The following is a 17,744-nucleotide window of genomic DNA, read 5'->3' on the forward strand; positions in this document are numbered from 1 at the left end:
AAGATTAAGTGGAAGGATCGTGTTGAGGAGGATGCAACATGGGAGACATTACAAAACCTCCAAAGAACATTTCCGGGTTTTTTACCGAACTCAGGAGTGAGTTCTTAGAGGAGGGGGAGTATGTCATGTGCACGGATCGGTATCTGACGTGTACTAGGTACACAGAACTAGCTCAGGTTAGCCTGGGGAGGCTTAGAGCTAGGCAGGCTTGATTCTCGGGTTGAGTGGCAAGGGTACGAACTATTTATAGGTCTTCGCTATTTTTGGCGCCGGGGCCCGAGTCTATAAAAGAGGCCCAGGGGGTTCAGTTCTCAGTGCGCAGTTGGGAGCAAGTCTCGTTCCCAGGTGCTAGGTCTGATCCTGGATTGTGTCGCGGACGCGCGCCTGCATCTTAGCGTAGCCCAAGGCCCAGTGACAGATCCAGGGCTTCATAGCGCCACCTGGTGGTATGGGACACCAGGCTGGTTTGGATCTGATTGGGAGTTCGTGCCGGTAGCTCAGCTCGTGGCTCGGGGGGACATCTTCTGATTCGGGATCACATCCCGTAGATGTCACGGTTGGGTGGTGAGCAGCCTGCTCAGTTCTGATGTTGTGTGTGGTTATCTTGCAGATCAGGGGTTTCAGGAGTGCTGGGATGTGTCAATCAGTATGCACTTTCACAAGCTCAAGTCGCTTGTCTTCCAGTACCTCCCTGATGAAATGATATTTCACTTCTATGTGCTTGGTCTTCTGATGAAAGACCGGATTTTTTGCCAACATGATAGCACTCTGACTATCACAATGCAAAACTGGCATATCTCCTGTAATGCCCAAATCTCCCACCAGCCGAGTAAGCCATATTGCTTCCTTGCAGGCCTCAGTGGCTGCAACATATTCAGCTTCTGTGGTTGACAGTGCAACGCATTTCTGCAACCGAGACACCCATGATATAGCACCTCCTGCAAATGTGAAAATATAACCGGTAGTAGACTTCCGGTTATCTGCATTCCCTGCATAGTCTGAATCTGTAAAACCATGCACCAATGCATCCTGCCTACCATAGCATATGCACAAGTCTTTGGTACCCTTGAGATACCTCAAGACACCTTTCACTGCTTCCCAGTGCCGCTTGCCTGGATTTGCCATATACCTGCTGATGACTCCCACCGCAAAAGCAATATCCGGACGAGTAGCAACCATGGCATACATCAAAGAACCAACTGCAGATGCATACGGAACCTTGGCCATTTCAGCCTTATCATCATCTGATCTGGGGCTGTCCTTACTGCTGAGTTTTAAATGTGGAGGCAACAGGGTATTAATAGACTTCCCCCCCTCCATTTTAAACCTCTGCAGTACTTTGTCAATATACTCCTTTTGTGACAGAAACAAAAGTCCCTTGGACCTGTCACGAGTAATCCGCATGCCAAGAATATGATTTGCATCACCCAAGTCTTTCATGTCAAAAGACTTATGCAGTTGTTTCTTCAAAGCACTAATCTCATGCTGAGATTTACTGGCAATAAGCATGTCATTTACATATAGAATGAGTAACATCAAACTGCCATCCTTAGCCCGTTTGGTGTACAAGCAATGATCGGTCTCACACCGATGATACCCTTGGGACTGCATGAAGGCATCAAACTTCTTGTACCATTCCCTTGGCGCCTGCTTGAGTCCATACAAGCTCCTCTTGAGCTTACACACAAGTTGCTCTTTCCCTTTAACAACATATCCCTCTGGCTGACTCATATAGATCTCATCATGGAGATCTCCGTGAAGAAAGGCTGTCTTCACATCCATCTGACATAAATCCATGTCGTCATGAGCAACAAGAGCCAACACTGCTCTCAAAGTAGTCATCTTGACTACAGGGGAAAAGATCTCATCAAAGTCAATGCCCTTCTCCTGCTTAAATCCCTTGGCAACCAATCTGGCCTTATACCTAGGTAAAGCATTTGAATCCACTTTGACTTTGTAAACCCACTTGCATGGCAAAACCTTTCTGCCTGCAGGTAGCTGCACCAAGTCCCATGTATCATTTTGAAGTAGGGAGTCCATTTCTGACTGCATGGCTTTCTCCCACTTCTTTTCTCTGTTCTTCCCATAGCTTCCTTGAAGCTGGAAGGCTCACCACAATCTGTCAGCATGATAAAATCAGCCACATTATTGGCTCCTGGAACAAACCTGGCAGGAGGCCGTTGTGCACGGGTGCTCCTCCTAACAAAATGTTCCGGATTAGCTGCTGTCCAGCCTGTTCTTCATGCATGACAGGTGGCTGTACCACTATATCTGGCTGTTCTACAGCCCCATCTGCTGGCACATCCAGTGGTGCATCATTGGCAAAATTATCTGGCTGATTTTCAGCCTGTATACCCTCTTGAACAGGGTGATCTGCAGCAGCCTGCTGCTGCATATAAATGGGCATTCTTTGCTGTCCAACATCATCATAAATAACCCTCCTGTATTCCACAGGTTGCATGGGTTCCTTGTGTACACTATCCTCTTTAAAGATGACATCATTGCTGCGTATAATCTTCCGTTTAACGGGATCCCATAACCTGTACCCCATTTCACCTTCGTCACCATAACCCATAAAGATGCATCTGATAGACTTTGGATCCAGTTTGGTGCGCAAGTCTTTGCGTACATGAGCAAAGCACTCGCAGCCAAATACACGTAAGTGCTTATATGAAGGTGGCTTGCCAGACCACACCTCCTCTGGCACTTTCAACTCCAAAGCCTTGTTTGGCGACCTGTTAATAATGTGAACTGCTGTTTGCACGGCTTCTACCCAAAAGCCATGGGGTAATGCAGCATAAGACAACATACATCGAACCTTCTCCTAAATAGTTCGATTCATTCGCTCACTTGCACCATTTTGAGATGCATTATGAGGGGCTGTGAGTTCCTGTTTGATGCCCTTAGCTTGGCAAAACTGCACAAAAGCATGTGACACATACTCACCCCCATTATCGGATCTGAGGCATTTCAGCCTACGACCTGTCCGATTTTCAACCTGAGCGACAAACTTCTTGAAAGCATCTAAGGCATCGCCCTTATGCTTCAAGAAATAGACCCACACTTTGCGTGTGGCATCATCAATGAAAGTAATAACATATTTTGCACCCCCTAGTGATAACTGTGGCATCTCACACAAATCAGTGTGCACTAGATCAAGTGGTGCTCTATTCTGGGGAGTTCTTCTCTTATGAGGAGTCACAGAATGCTTGCCAAATATACAATGATCACAAGTAGGCAAATCTGAAAAAGAAAGAGGCGGCAGATAACCCAAACGTGACAGTTCTTGCATTCCTTTAACAGACATGTGTCCCAACCGGCTATGCCACAATGAGACCTTTGGCAGCTCGGTTATGGCAACAACATGATTACCCACACTGGAAACATAAAGAGGGTACAAGGTATCACTCTTAAAACCCTCAGCCACTACAGTCTGGCCATCAGTAATCACCCATTTGGAATCCCCAAATGTGGTGTGGTAACCACTGTCATCCAATAAGCCAGTGCTAATCAGATTTTTCTTGATTTGCGGCACATGGCGAACACCATCAAGCATAAATGACCGTCCATCAGGAAATACTATCTGTATACTGCCAATCCCTGCAATCTGACATGCATAGTTGTTCCCAAGATGAACAACTCCATGAGTACCTGTGTAGGAAGTAAACCACTCCCTATGAGGAGTAACATGAAAAGAGGCACCTGAATCCAAGAGCCAGGTGTGCATGTCATGGCCATCAATAACCAAAGCATGTGCTATTACAGCAGAAGAGCATAAAACATCATGTATGTCACTGTCACTATCCTCTGCTGCAACATTCACTGCATCCAAGTCATCTGCCTTGGCCTTGCCTTTGCCTTTGCTTGCATTTCCTGCATCCTTTGTTTCAGCCTCCTTGGCTTTCTGATCCCGTATGAACTTGAAGCACTTAGACTTCACATGTCCCTTCTTGCCACAATAAAAGCATTCAATATCCTTTTTGCCACGGGACTGACTGCGGGATTTGGACTTACTAGCAGATCTCCCCTTCTGCTGAGTCCTGCCTCTATCCTGTACCTGCAAAGCATTTGAAGACTTGCTGCCCGCATTATTCTTCCTGCTCATCTCCTCCATAAGGAGAGAGCTCTCTACATCAGCATAAATAAGAGTGACATTCGAATTTGACAGGGTGGTTTTGAAAGTGTCCCAACTCTCAGGGAGGGTACACAACAAGAAAGTAGCCTTGAACTCCTCATCAAGGTTCAACCCCTGTGCAATCAGCTGTGTAAAGATGGCATTGAACTCACTCAAGTGTGAGGTCATAGCTGTACCTTCCTTCATGCAAAGATCGACCAGCTTCTTCAGCCAATAAACCTTACTGGCTGAGCTCTTTTGGGCATACAATTCTTCTAGTCTTTGCCATAGACCATAAGAGGTCTTTTCAGCCTGTACATTGAACACAAGAGTGTCTGAAATAGTGAGCATGATAGCTGCCCTCGCAGACAAATCAAGCTCTTCCCAGTCATCAGCTGCCATGTCAGATGGCTTGACACCCTTCACCCTTATGGGCTTAGCAATCTTCTTTAACAGAAGTACATTCAAGCACTGTTCTGCCCATAATGCATAGTTGTGTGCTCCTTCCAGTTTCTTTATGTTCAGAATTGAAGAATCACTTCCCCCTGATGCCATATCAGATAAGAAGAGTACCTGACTCCCTGGAAGTAAAAAGACTGAATAAAAAATTCTGATTTCTCAGAAAAAAAAAACTGCTCTATCAAGAGCCAGGAGCACTCACAATAGTGCTGTTTTTTACTGTCAGGAAAATCTGCAGCAAAACAGTAAATGTCCCTGCAAATACTGTACCTTCTGACACACTGTACCGTGCTCAAAGAGGCATAAAAAACAGTAATTTCAGACTGCTGCAGCTGCTCAACAAGTGCTTAACAGTGCATAATCATCTGACAAAGCACAAACACTGCTGTAAACACTGACTGTACAGACTGTACTGAGCACAAACACTGCTGTACTGACTGTACTGATCACTTCTCCCACCTCAGACGAGGTATTGCACTGAGTTAATATGCATAAACCACTTGGCAAACACCCAAAGAAAAAATGACACTTCAGCCTGTCACAAAACCTGCAACAGAAAATGGGATAAATCCCAAGCAATCACCCTTATACCAAGGGGAGAAAATGCATCTGAAGATCTCTGTCGGTAACCCAAGTGCTATCAAACAAAGTCTGGGCAAAAGCCCCTTGATCTGACACCTGAACCAAGTGGAGAACACCTCAACACTGAGGTAGCATGCAATATGAAAATCTCTCTGACAAAATCATCCACCAGTGTAATGCATATACTGCCCTGTGTAGAAATGACATACACAGATCCCAACGTACAAACACTCAATGAGAAACCTTTTGAGCACTGTCAACGATGGACAGTTAGGGACTGAGTAAACTCGATGCGCCCTGGCCAAGCGTGGCTCAACTGAAGTTCTCTGAGTGTTGCACAAGAAATGTGACCTGCAAGAAAATGTCACCTCGACACTGCGGAAATCAAGACAAAAGTGTGCTCTCTGGCACCACATTGCCTCAAGGCATACAATGCATCACCTTCCGGGCAAAAGCCCTATGATCTGCTCACCTGTGAACTGAGATTCAAACCCAGTAAAAGCATATGTCCTCTTGCAAAATCAAGGCATTACATTCCCAGAACAGAATAACTGTGCAATCAACCACACACTGTGGTTCTCATCACCTCAAGCACGAGGCCCACGACCGAGCTGCTCCTGTGCCCACGCCACAGCCCGCGCCCGCGTCGCTCTGCCTGCGCAATGCGCCGCCTGGCTCTGCCTGCTCGATGCGCGTTGCTGCCTGCAGCCCGCCTTCGCCCTGTAGTGTCGGCGCTGCTTGAAGTCGAGCCCGTCCGTACGACTGTACGGATGACGTACGGCCGTACGGCGCTGACAGTACGGCGCTCGACGTACGTCCGTACGGAAGGGGGTGGGTAGACTAGGGAGTGGAGGGGAATAGTGGCTCTGATACCAGTTGAATGGCCTGAAGGGGGAAGAAGAGCAAGAGGGAGAGAGTGAGAGAGAGAGAAGACTCCAAGTGTGCGGGTGTGAAGTGATGAGCCACACCACAAACTCATTTGTTTTATTAGGATTAGGTTTACCCTATGACTGTCTTAAGACAGTCATAGGTGTCCTATCTTTAATGAAGGGTTGGCAATGTGCCTTTACCAGTTGAATGGCCTGAAGGGGGAAGAAGAGCAAGAGGGAGAGAGTGAGAGAGAGAGAAGACTCCAAGTGTGCGGGTGTGAAGTGATGAGCCACACCACAAACTCATTTGTTTTATTAGGATTAGGTTTACCCTATGACTGTCTTAAGACAGTCATAGGTGTCCTATCTTTAATGAAGGGTTGGCAATGTGCCTTTACCCCAACAGTACCTTGTACTTGCTCTCTCGTTTATCAATCCTCCATCTTTCGCTCAGCTTTGCCATTCTGTTGAGGTGTAAGCCTCAGTGTCAGCTGATGCGTGATGCCTTTCTTCTTCAAAAATGCCTCAAATTCATGAGACATATACTCTCCCCCTTGATCTGTGTGAAGTGTTTGCACCTTGAGTCTTTTCTCATTCTCAACCATAGCCACAAAGTGTTTGAAATGCATAAACACTTCTGATTTTGCCTTGAGATCATAGACCCAAGTGTAGTTGGTGAAGTCATCTTTGAATGTAACAAAATAGAGATAACCCCCAAAAGCAAGTGTCCTCATGGGACCGCAAACATCACTGTGAATAAGCTGTAATTTCCGTGTAGCTTTCACTGCACCATCCTTCTTGAAGGGAAGTCTATGCATCTTACATGCATGAGGAGGAGGCGGCTCTAAAGGAGGCAATGCATCAACCATATCATGCCTCTGAAGTGTCATTAAGCTGCCATAGCTCATGTGCCCAAATCTGGCATGTCATAACTCCGCATTCTGCATCGCAGCATATCGTATCTTTTTTCATATAGATCAAGTTGAAAAAGACCCCGATACAAAGTGCCAGACAATATCAAAGCATAGTGATTCTCTTTGTCTCTGACTGTGCACTTGTCATCGTAAAAAACAACCTGAAATCCTCCTCTATTCAGTGAGGACACTGAAAGCAAATTCTTCTTTATGCCTGGCACATAGAGAACATATGAAATTCTTAAATCTGTGCCGGTGGGTGGAGGATGCAGAGATACAAACAGACTCTTCTTGGAAGTGATGTGCTTTGAATTTCCGCTATCAAAATACGAAGTATTCAGTGTCTCATTGACACTGAGAGAGCATGCATCCTTTGAAGGATCATAGCTGCAAGTCAAAAAAGCATATGGTTCATCATCATTAGTGGCTGTAGCATCTGAAGTACCCACTGAAAAATCTGAAGTGCAAGACAGAAAGGCATAGTGCTCTTCCAGAAAGTTGGCTGCAACATCTCCCCCATCATGAGAATGTGGAGCTGATGCATCTGACACAGCCATACCTGAATTCCTTTTCTTCTCTTTAGCTATGCGCTTCTTGCATTCTCCAATATAATGACCTAGCTTCTTGCAATAGTGACAAATGCCCTTCTTTTTCTGCTTATCTGCATCACCCTTAGCCTTATAAGAGGGTTGTCCAGAATCAGCTTTATGCTGATGTGTGGGTTGATTGGCATGTGGCTTTTGCCGCCCTTTACCCTTGGGCTTGAACTTGGAAAGCATGGCATGCTCGCCAGCTTGGGTTGCCATATTTCTTCTTGTTGCTCTTCCTGCAACAGAAGTCCTACCAACTCGTGAAAAGAGAGAGGATTGTTACCCCCCCTCAATGACAAATTCAGCGAGGTGTGGAAACCGAGATAGGACTCAGGAAGAGAATTCAGAGTGGTGGTGATCATCCCTGAATCAGGAATGACTTCATCAATATTCAGCAATTGTTCCCTCAAATCCTGAAGCTTAGTGAGGTGAGAATTCATGGAATCTCCCTCATCCATATGCATATGGGAAAGCTCTTGCTTCAGAAAGGAAACTCTGGCATCATTTCTTGCTGCAAACATACTCTCTAGTATCTCCCAAGCTGCCATAGTTGTCTTGCATGATTGAATGTGAGGTATAATGAACCTCGACATAGAGAGAAATCACTGAAAGAGCTTGTGCATCTCTAGAGTCCCATCTTTTCTGCTCTGTTGTGGGAGCTCCTGGAGCGGCTGCTCCAACTACTTGTGCTGCATTTGCACATCTACCCCTGCCTCCAGCTATAGGAGTGACAGGTGTAGCCACTGTATCTGGTCTTGCTTCATCTCCATTGACATAATCCCAAAGATGTCTTCCAACCAAGATATTGCGTACCATGAAACTCCACAAGGAGTAGTTGGTGCCATCCTACTTATCCTCCTGTGTGAGAACTCTGAACACCTTATTGGGGTTGTTCTAAGCCATTTATGCGAGATAAACTCAAAAAACACAGCAAACTGACCAAGTAAAATCCCTTTCTGGGATGTCAAATGCACAAGTAAAATCTGCAAAGAAAATCTGCCCACAGTGACAAATACTATCACAGCTTATGAAAGGCTCAAAATGCACTTCAATGCTTTGTTGAATGCCCAAAAATCTGCAAATAGAATCTGCAAAAAATGGCAAAAGTCTGCAAATGGACTCGTATTGAGTCCAGAACCGCTTGCAAACTTCCAAAATGCTCTTTTACCTGCAAAATTGCAACCCAAATGCAAAAGCCCTAATTTCTTGTGGGAAATTGCATACAAAAGAGGACAAATGATCTGAAAGCCCCAAATGTTGCACAAATTGCGCACTCTTGCAAAAGCTCCAAATTTCACTGTCAAATTGTAGTGTAATTGCAAAAAGCCCCAGAATTCTCCAAAACTTGCAGGTCTACTGCAATGTCTACTACAGCTTCAAATGTGCTCCCAAAATCGAAGCCAAACAATGGCTGATGCACAACTGAGCTTGAAATTGAACTCTGCCTGCAAATGACGGACACCGAACACTTCAGCCTGCAAAAAATCCTGCAAGTATAGAACTGTATGGAATCGTACGGACGTTTTGTACGGACTGTACGGATAAAACTGGTGCACAAGTATGGAACTGTACGGACTGTCGTACAAAATCGTACGGACGAAATCTAACGCGCAGTATGAAAATCCGTACAATCGTACAGGAATGTACGGACATAATGCGTAGTGTGCGGACGGGGATGTGCACAGTATGGAATCCGTACAGTTGTACGGACCGTACGGACAGAATGGTGCTGTACGGACGTTCGAGAGCTAAAGCTTGGCGATGGAGCAGAAATGCGAAAGCTGGAAGCAATAGGCTAGGAGCAGGGAGCAGGTCCGGGAAGGAAGTGCTCTGATACCAAATGTGAGAAAATGCGAGAGAGCAAGAGTGAGCAAGATGGAGAGTGAGCTGAACATAGTTCACTCCCAAATGTCAACTGAACTGAAGTGAATGAAGTGTGAGTACAAGAAAGAGATAAGGGTTTTGTCTAAGTGACAAAACCCTATCTAATCACTAACCGTAGTTAGAGATTAGACCGTGGTTAAAGAGGGAAAAGTGCCTTTAACTCACTTATTACATTACATTGGCCATTGCCTAGAATATATTAATAATTCTAACATTTTGCCCATCAAGCCAAGACCGATCAAAAGAGAAGCTACGAAAGGATGCTTTGATGCGGTGGTCTTGGTTGGAGGAGCTGAAAGCCACTTTCATGTCACCAAGGCATGAAGAGGACTTGTCCTTCTGTTGGGAAAGGTTTAGGCAATTTGACAATGAGAGCAATGCTAAATCTACAGCCAGGTGTTGGAAACTCTCTTTAGAGTTACCCGAAAAGAGTAAGGAAGATAGAAGAAATAAATATTTAGCAGCCCTAAGCTTGAAAGTGAGGTATGAGAACTGTTCAAACCAACCACTCTTAGAGACCTCATCACTACACGAGTTGAAATAGTTGAAATAAGGGAAAGGGAAAGGCTATTGTACAAAATGTAAACATCCAATCATGTCGTGGATGGGTGCCATTTTCTTCCATGATTGATGAAGAAAAGAAGAGGCTACTTAAGGAAGGTATATATTTCGGATGTAAGAAACATAAGCCAGGGCATGCATGGCATAAATGTCCTATTGTATTGGGTAAAATTGCCAAGACCAATAATGTGAAAGGAAAACCTAAAGCATCTAAGTAGGAGGGTGAGGCTTCTACCTCCTCATTCCAAAAATCTATGGTAACTATCGAACCATGAGTGAATGCTTTTCATTCAGCCAACACCTTTGGTAGGTGTATGGATTGGTGAATGGATAGAGAGTAGGTATATTCATTGTAGAGAATGAATAAAGAATGAAGGATTTGCTCTTTCGTGTGGGGCTTCTTATAGGATGAATAGAACCGAAAGAGAAGAGATTAAAAAATAGATTGATGATCTATAGAAGGAAAGATTAAATAGACTAAGCAGCTCTCCATTTAAAATCATCTATGGCCAATGTTACCTATTTCAATAACACATTTAGGGGAGAGAATCTTTTTACCACTAACCAGCTTGTTGAGGATATGTTATAGGTCATTGAGCAGGTTATTAAAAAGAGATTTCAGCAGCATGGTATTTAGAAGAGGGATTGTGAGCATAAGAGTTAAGGTTACCAGCTAATTGGCACATGACGAATGTCTTTCATGTGAGCATGAAGAGATATTGAAGAGATACTGCAGTGATACTCATGCATTTTTTAACATTCAGCATCAAGAGGAACCGAAACTTAAAGATGATTCAAGTTCTGATTCAAAAGAGATTGTGTGCTATCAAGAGAAGAATACTTGCAGATGATAAAGAGACGAAGAAAATGCAGAAGTAAAAGAGAAACCCTAGGCAAGATAAAGAGATATAATCCAGAAGAGGGCTTCTGCTCATTCAATCAGGAGCGAGTGCCATGACAAGAAAAGTGGCCATTTTGTTAACTATAGGCATCAGAACATTATTACAATGATGCGTCAATTTTCCCCTCAGGGGTCTGAGGTTGGCTTGTGGTGGCTTGCTCCTCTTGCGGCTGGGGGTTGGTGAGAGTCCCACACCTCCTTGCTAATGGCGATGTTCCCCGGTGTCTGTGGTTCTTCGCGGCACACTTTCCTGGTTTTCTTTGATCCACCCGAGTCCAAAACCCCTCGAAAGGCTCAATCCAAGGAGTCTGGGTCGATGTTGTTGTCTATTGGAGGTATGGATACAGGCCCCTCCGCTTTTGTCCTGCATGAGGTAGCAGTCAGCAGCTCTATCTGTATTGCGCCTTGGACAAAAAGAGCCCCCCATCCAACTTCGCTATCACCCTAAGTCGAGGGACCCCATCATCTGTTAGAATTGAGGCTGCTTTGGCTAGAGACTTTAACACAGTGCCAAAACACCCTTTGATAGCAGACAGAATGAAGGGATACCCCTTCAGAGACTGGGGAACCCGAGGGTCACTACAAAATGTGGCATATGGAGCGTCAAAACCATGTCATCAATTGTAAATCCATGGTACCATGGAATAAAGAAAACTAATGTGGGCCAAGGAAAATCGAGCTTTGCTGCATGTGGGCCTAGGTGATATTGGGGGAGCTCAACTAGAGAAGGAAGAAATTTCTCCCATAGATGGTGAAGGCCTGAATGTGGTCACCCTCCAACGCCAAGCTCGCCTGGATCCAATCTCTAATGTGGCTGTGTGGGTGTGAGATGTCCATGCGGCCCACCAATGCTTTGTCGTGCAAAGACTGAATTGCAATCTGCACCTACTGCCTGTCCTTTGGGGAGAGGGAAATCCGAACGGAATTTGGAGTTGAGGGAGCTGCCATAAGGGCCTTTCCTCTGGCTAGACCAAATGGTCACCACCAAGAAGAAGGAGATTTGATGTTTTGAATAATCACAATCTGATTATCTGATTAATAATATATGATTTACAGCAGCCTGCTTCAACTTTATCTGAAGGAATTTATTTTGGGAAGTCTATTGCGTGCAATGTTTTTAGCGGGGCTCAGTAAGAGCCAAGAAACATTTGCAGCTTGTACACAATGTTATTATTGGACCTAGGCCTGCGTCCTGTGCATGCGAAGCATTTCGAAACGTGCCCATGTTTTCACAGTTTTTCGCATGCAACAAATGCTTCTTTATTGTCATTTCTTCTTATATGAAGCATTATCCAGTGTAAGATTCTAGCACAGGCAACCGTTTACCATTACAAGATGCACCCTGATCAATGTAGTTGATGTCGGTCGATATATGTTTATTGCTAGTCTGCTAGTTGACTAGTATAATCAGTAATCGTTTGCTTGTTTCTTAAGGTATTGTTGTCTTGGTTTTCAAACTCGAAGGTGACTGAGTGATTTCTATGATACATTTTTGGTGAAAGATTGTGTTGTACTTTGGATTTCTACTATATCATTGAATATAAATATTTACAGTTGTGTTTTCAAATTCAGGGTAAACTCTTCACTGAACTTGACATGTGCCTAAGTGCTTTCATAGTGTTGGATATATGTCTTTGGGTTTGCAGGTTGGCAAATATCATTTGTTGGTTTGTGGCACCACTCCATGCCGACTATGTGGCTCATGCGATATTGAAGAAGCAATTCTCAAACATCTTGGAGTAGTGAGGAATGGTGAATGTGTTATTGGTTTCTAAGATGTGTTACCTTACACAAAATACTATAGGTTGAGTTATTGGTTCAGGAATGCCTCCTTATGCAATGATCTTTCTATGTGTACAGAAGTAACAAAGGATGGCATGTTCTGTGTTGGTGAAATGGAGTGCATGGTATGATTGCTAGATGGGTTTTTTTTGTTTACTTAACACCCCAGCCTTCTCACCCTTCCTTAACCAATTTGTAGTCTTTGATTCAATGGCCCTTGTGCCAAACTTGTGGTGTGTAATAGCTGATATTTAACTAAAGCAGCGTTCTGCTTCAGGGTTGTTGTGTCAATGCCCCAATGATTGCTGTGGCTGACTACTCGAAGGGTGTGGAAGGTTATTCATACAACTACTATGTAAGATTTGTGATCGCTTTCGGATTCAATTGACCTTTATGTCTGGTGGTGAAAAGTTAGGGAAAATTCACATGGTTTTAAGTCACATCCCTGAGGGCTTCTGTGCTTGGCTGTCTGCAGGAAGATCTTACACCGAAGCGAGTGATTGAAATAGTGGAGATGCTTAGACGAGGAGAGTCTCCTCCTGTAAGCTGGACTCTTATCACCTATTCTTCATTACCTATCTGGATTTATATGCTTCCTCTTTTTTAAGTTCATAATTTCCCAGGAATGAATTTTTTAGTGCTACTTGCTAAAATTGTTACACGTGAAATATAGAAAGAATCAGTCCACCAAAATGTCCTATCATTGTACTTGAGAGAACCACCAGGACCTGTAGGGCAACATGAGGGGTTGAACCACCATTTATTTGCTGCAGCTGTAATCAGCCGTTTCGATTCTGTTGACTTTGTATGTGGCAGAGTATGCCCAATTGCCAGATATTGGGCTTATGAGACTCAAAAACCCTTAGTTCCTCAACCCTTAATCTCCATGATCTATGAGGGAGACGAGTTCTCCACCATGTACTCTACCCTAAACCTTGGACCTCTCAACAAAAAATCTAAATTTGTATGATTGGATATATTCCTATCTTACAAAGGTATATGTCTGATAAACTGATAGCCATATGTACAAACTTTGTGGTCAGAGCTAGGATGTGGGCTGATGGTGGTCAGGATCCTCTTGAGTGATGCAGACTTCTCAGCTGACAAGTCAGTCTATGTCTGATAAAACTGACAGCCATCTGTACAAACTTTGTGGTCAGAGCTAGGATGTGGGCTGATGGTGGTCAGGATCCTCCTAATTGATGCAGACTTCTCAGTGATTAAGGCTCCTTTTGGAGATGTGGGCTTAGATAGAGCCCTAGGTCTAGTCAGTTTTGTTGTTGGTGTTGTTGGCTTGAAACTGGCCACGACAGTAGTGTGCTGTGTAATGGCGTTCCTCAGCTGGGAGAGACTTTTGGGAGAGTCATATATGTGAACCAATACAAGTTGACAGATTTAAGAATATACAATAGGTATGAGTGTGTATTTATACACCTCCCCTACTCTACTATCTTTTGACCACCTCTTCTCATGTAAATCACCCCCTAATCTAATAGTCTATCGTAGCCTATCCTGTTACATAATCTCACCAAAAGGCTTCGAAGTTTTTTTACTGCAGTGGGCATAAGAGAGATGATGATGGTGGTGGTTCTAATGTTCTTTGGAGATCGAAAATGGCCTGTAAGCTACAAGAGATTAGTGCATCTGCAGAGTACGTGTGCCGTATGGTATCCGTTTCGGGCTAGCAAGCAATCACATTGAGGCTTGGAAGTGAGAGAATTAAACACTATGTAGTACACCACTGATGCAGCTGTATTTCTAGCCACGCAGGCTGTGCAGGGGGACTGCCTTGGAGGCAGTTGCAGCTATGACAGCAGGTCGGTAGCCATAGGGTCTGGCCCCTGTTATGTCATCAGTCAGGCCAACAGGCAGCTAGCTTTAAGTTGAGTTCCAGGCAGGAGCCCACAAAAAGAGACCTCCGTCCCCCCATGCATCATCATTCTGCAAGCAGCAAGCCATTTAGCAAGAGCAGTTCCTACCTTAGCAAGGAGCTGGAGAAGAGGAGCAGCCTGCCTTTCTCCATTCCACCTCTCATAGGAAGGGCTTGCCTTCACCTCTTTCAAAATGAGCAGTCAGCCTTTTGACGATTTTAATTCTAGCCATCTCGCTCAAATATAAAGAAAACTTGTGTCTAAGCTCAGTCATTTAAGTGCCACACTCTAGTTAGCACTAGGCACCGGCATTCATTTTCTCATTTACTCATAATTGGTCTGCAGTTGCTTACAAATTCCCTTCTTTCCTTTGTTCTTTTACTTTTTCTATATAAACTTTTGAAGTTGTAAGATTGGATATATTCTAGTCTTATGAAGGGGTATATTACAAGGCAGCTTGCATGTCTTATGAAGGGATATATTAGAAGGCAGCTTGCATGTCTGCTCAACTATCTCGTCTCTTGACAACGTCTTTTAATGATGCTGTTGGCTCACAATTAGATATTGTTTTCCTCTTCTAGACAGTCTAAACCCTCTCCTCTAGAATTGTGAAATTATTCACTCATTGGCCTGGTTTTTTCCAAAAGGCTTGAGTAGATTTAGGATTATTGGGTTCATCGTCAGGGTGACTCTTAAACTGCTTACCTGTGGATTTTAAATTGTAATTTTTCTGTTACTAGGATTTACACAATTTTAGATGGTTCTTTCGATTTTTGGAGTCCTCATCTTGGGTTTTGTTGTCGTAACACAATTTTTTGACTAATGTGTGGACGGATTAATCCTTCTTGATGCAGGTTGGAACACAGAATCCAGCTCGCTTGAATTCAGCTCCTGCAGGGGGCAGAAAGACACTTGTATCTGAACCAAAACCACCTCCATGCCGAGACCTAGATGCTTGCTAAATTCTTCATACAATCTCTGTAACAAAGGAATGCCGTCACCCAATTTGTTCTATTGTGTTCTGATTCATGTTCCTTTTTGAACGCTCGAAGGGATGCAATTAAGTTTTCTTTCAGGGCATTGACGGAGTATAGAGGGAACCTTTTCTTGAACAGCGATTTGAGTAACAATGGAAACCTTGTCCCGAGGTCTGTTGGCTGATTGTTTGGAGTGGAGGTAAATCCTAAGAACTAAGGGTTTCAGTGAGCAATTTATTGACTCATTCAAGGGCATGGTAAAAAGCTAAATATGGTGGAATGCTGAGCAGCTGAAAGTAGTCACAGTATAGTAGTAGTGAACTCATGAAATCAAGGAAGTAACAGGTTGCATAACCTTGATGTTTCGCAATTTGCAATGGAACTAATGGCTCTGCTGGCTGGACAAGTGTCCAATTGAGAGCAGAGCATGTTTTAGGAAGTATGGAGAAATTTTCAAACAGTGTTGGTGACATTTTCATTCCTGCATTAAAAAAAAAGGAGATTTGATGATCTTTTGTTAGTAGCAAAAGTATCTTGATGGTGGGCAATGTGATGGGGTAATAAAAATGTTGTCGGAGTAAAGAATAAGTACATCTCTATTGTAAAATGTCGTGCGAAGTTCAGCAAATGTGTACTCTTCAATGTCTTACGTGCTTATCCATGGCCTTTGAAGTCCTTTTGATCTCTTCAAACATTCATAATGTAAGTTCATGGGTTTTGGATTTGTATTGACAATGCTTAAGGATCAACACTTCAAGCTTTTTTACATTTATGTTAAGAGGTTTGGTTTCCTTCCTTTCACATTGATTAGTGTCTATAGAGACATAGTCCCACATACATGTGAGTTCATGTGATACAAATAGATGATCTAGGTTTTGAGGGTAACGATTTATTAACAAAGGCTTGACTAAAAGCAATTCTCATGCTCATCGTTTTCCTTCTTAGAAAGGAATATGCATTGACACACCTATGTCGTTCTTGGGTCTTGGAATGCAAGTGAACGTGGAGTGGCGTTTACATTAGCAAACTCACCAAAGACCAGGTTAAAAATGTCGTTCTTGGGTCTTGGAATGCAAGTGAACGTGGAGTGGCGTTTACATTAGCAAACTCACCAAAGACCAGGTTAAAAATGTCCATATGCTTCTTGTCCGTTTTCGTGTGTCATCATTCTGAGTGAACGTGGAGTGGGATTTACATTAGCAAACTCACCAAAGACCAGGTGAAACATGTTTGTATTCTTCTTGTCCATTTTGTTTTATCATTCCAATCAATGATATTGGCAATTGTTGCAATTTATTGATATCTTTTGCCTTGATTGTTAATTGGGGCATGGTTGTCTTTCGTTGATCCATTTTATCATATATGGTGCCAAGATATGTGCTAGGGTTTCGTGTGCTTTCGTTCAGTGTTCGTAATGTGTAAGCTTGTTTTTTTAATGCTTGCGAGCTACTTGTGTAGCATGTTTGCATTGGATGTACAACATTGTGTGTCGTGCATGAGTGTGTTGCATGTGTGTGTTGTGTTGCATTATGTGCTTGTATGTTGCGTGCATTGCTTGTCCTTGTGTGTTATGTATTGCGTCAATGGTGTGTTGCTTGCTTTAGCTATTTGTGTTGAGTGCTACATGGGTGTGTTAAAAGTATCGTAGAAGCCTTCAAAGGCTTTGTAGCAAAGCTTTAGTGCTTTGTATCTTGCTAGTGGTGCCCCATTGTACTGACTAGTACTAATCAAATGCATATACATGTGGTTGTAGTGATAGGTAGCCAAGTAAATGCACAAATATATGACATCAAAGACAACCTTGAGTTGCTTGAAGGTATTGCTATCAAGGAAAACATTTCATTGGAGGTCGTGAAGCCTTGAAACTTACATAGATGAGAATTCTCTCCTTGAAATCTATAACTAAGTTGTAATCATTCAAGATTACATGAGTTGAGCTCCAAGAAGCCAAATGAGGGGCTTCTTGAGCTAAAATGGAGTGGACATCACCTTATACAAGATGAGAGATAGGGATGTGGGAGTGCTGCACATGTAATGCCTCTAGGCAATGGCATATGAGGATGGAGTGCAAAATACAATGCCCCAAGGGAAGGCAACACAAACACGATCTCAACAACTTTTAGAACACCTAACATTTATTAAGATTTGGGCCCTGGTGCTTAGAAAGGTAGTCTGAGTGTGAGATTCATAGAAAGCTATAATGCAAGTTTGTATTGGAAAATGAAGAAGACAACGGTGTT

The 17,744-nt window shown here is 43.5% G+C and overlaps 1 protein-coding gene across 1 annotated transcript in view; it reads left to right on the forward strand.

Moving 5' to 3' along the window:
- The window catches only part of LOC147893267 (NADH-ubiquinone oxidoreductase 24 kDa subunit), a 57,338-nt gene extending 41,799 nt beyond the window's left edge, over window positions 1-15,539 (forward strand). Inside the window, exons 6-10 of the mRNA XM_087385807.1 lie at window positions 12,521-12,626; window positions 12,735-12,781; window positions 12,934-13,011; window positions 13,132-13,197; window positions 15,382-15,539. Of these exons, the coding sequence (XP_087241933.1) occupies window positions 12,521-12,626; window positions 12,735-12,781; window positions 12,934-13,011; window positions 13,132-13,197; window positions 15,382-15,489 (405 nt within the window). The 3' untranslated portion in view covers window positions 15,490-15,539. The remainder of the gene's footprint in view (window positions 1-12,520; window positions 12,627-12,734; window positions 12,782-12,933; window positions 13,012-13,131; window positions 13,198-15,381) is intronic.
- The last annotated feature ends 2,205 nt before the right edge of the window (window positions 15,540-17,744 follow it).

Source organism: Dipteris shenzhenensis, chromosome 15, assembly GCF_047967505.1.
Source record: "Dipteris shenzhenensis isolate YYH24624 ecotype China chromosome 15, Dip_SZ_1.0, whole genome shotgun sequence".
Lineage (NCBI taxonomy): Eukaryota > Viridiplantae > Streptophyta > Polypodiopsida > Gleicheniales > Dipteridaceae > Dipteris > Dipteris shenzhenensis.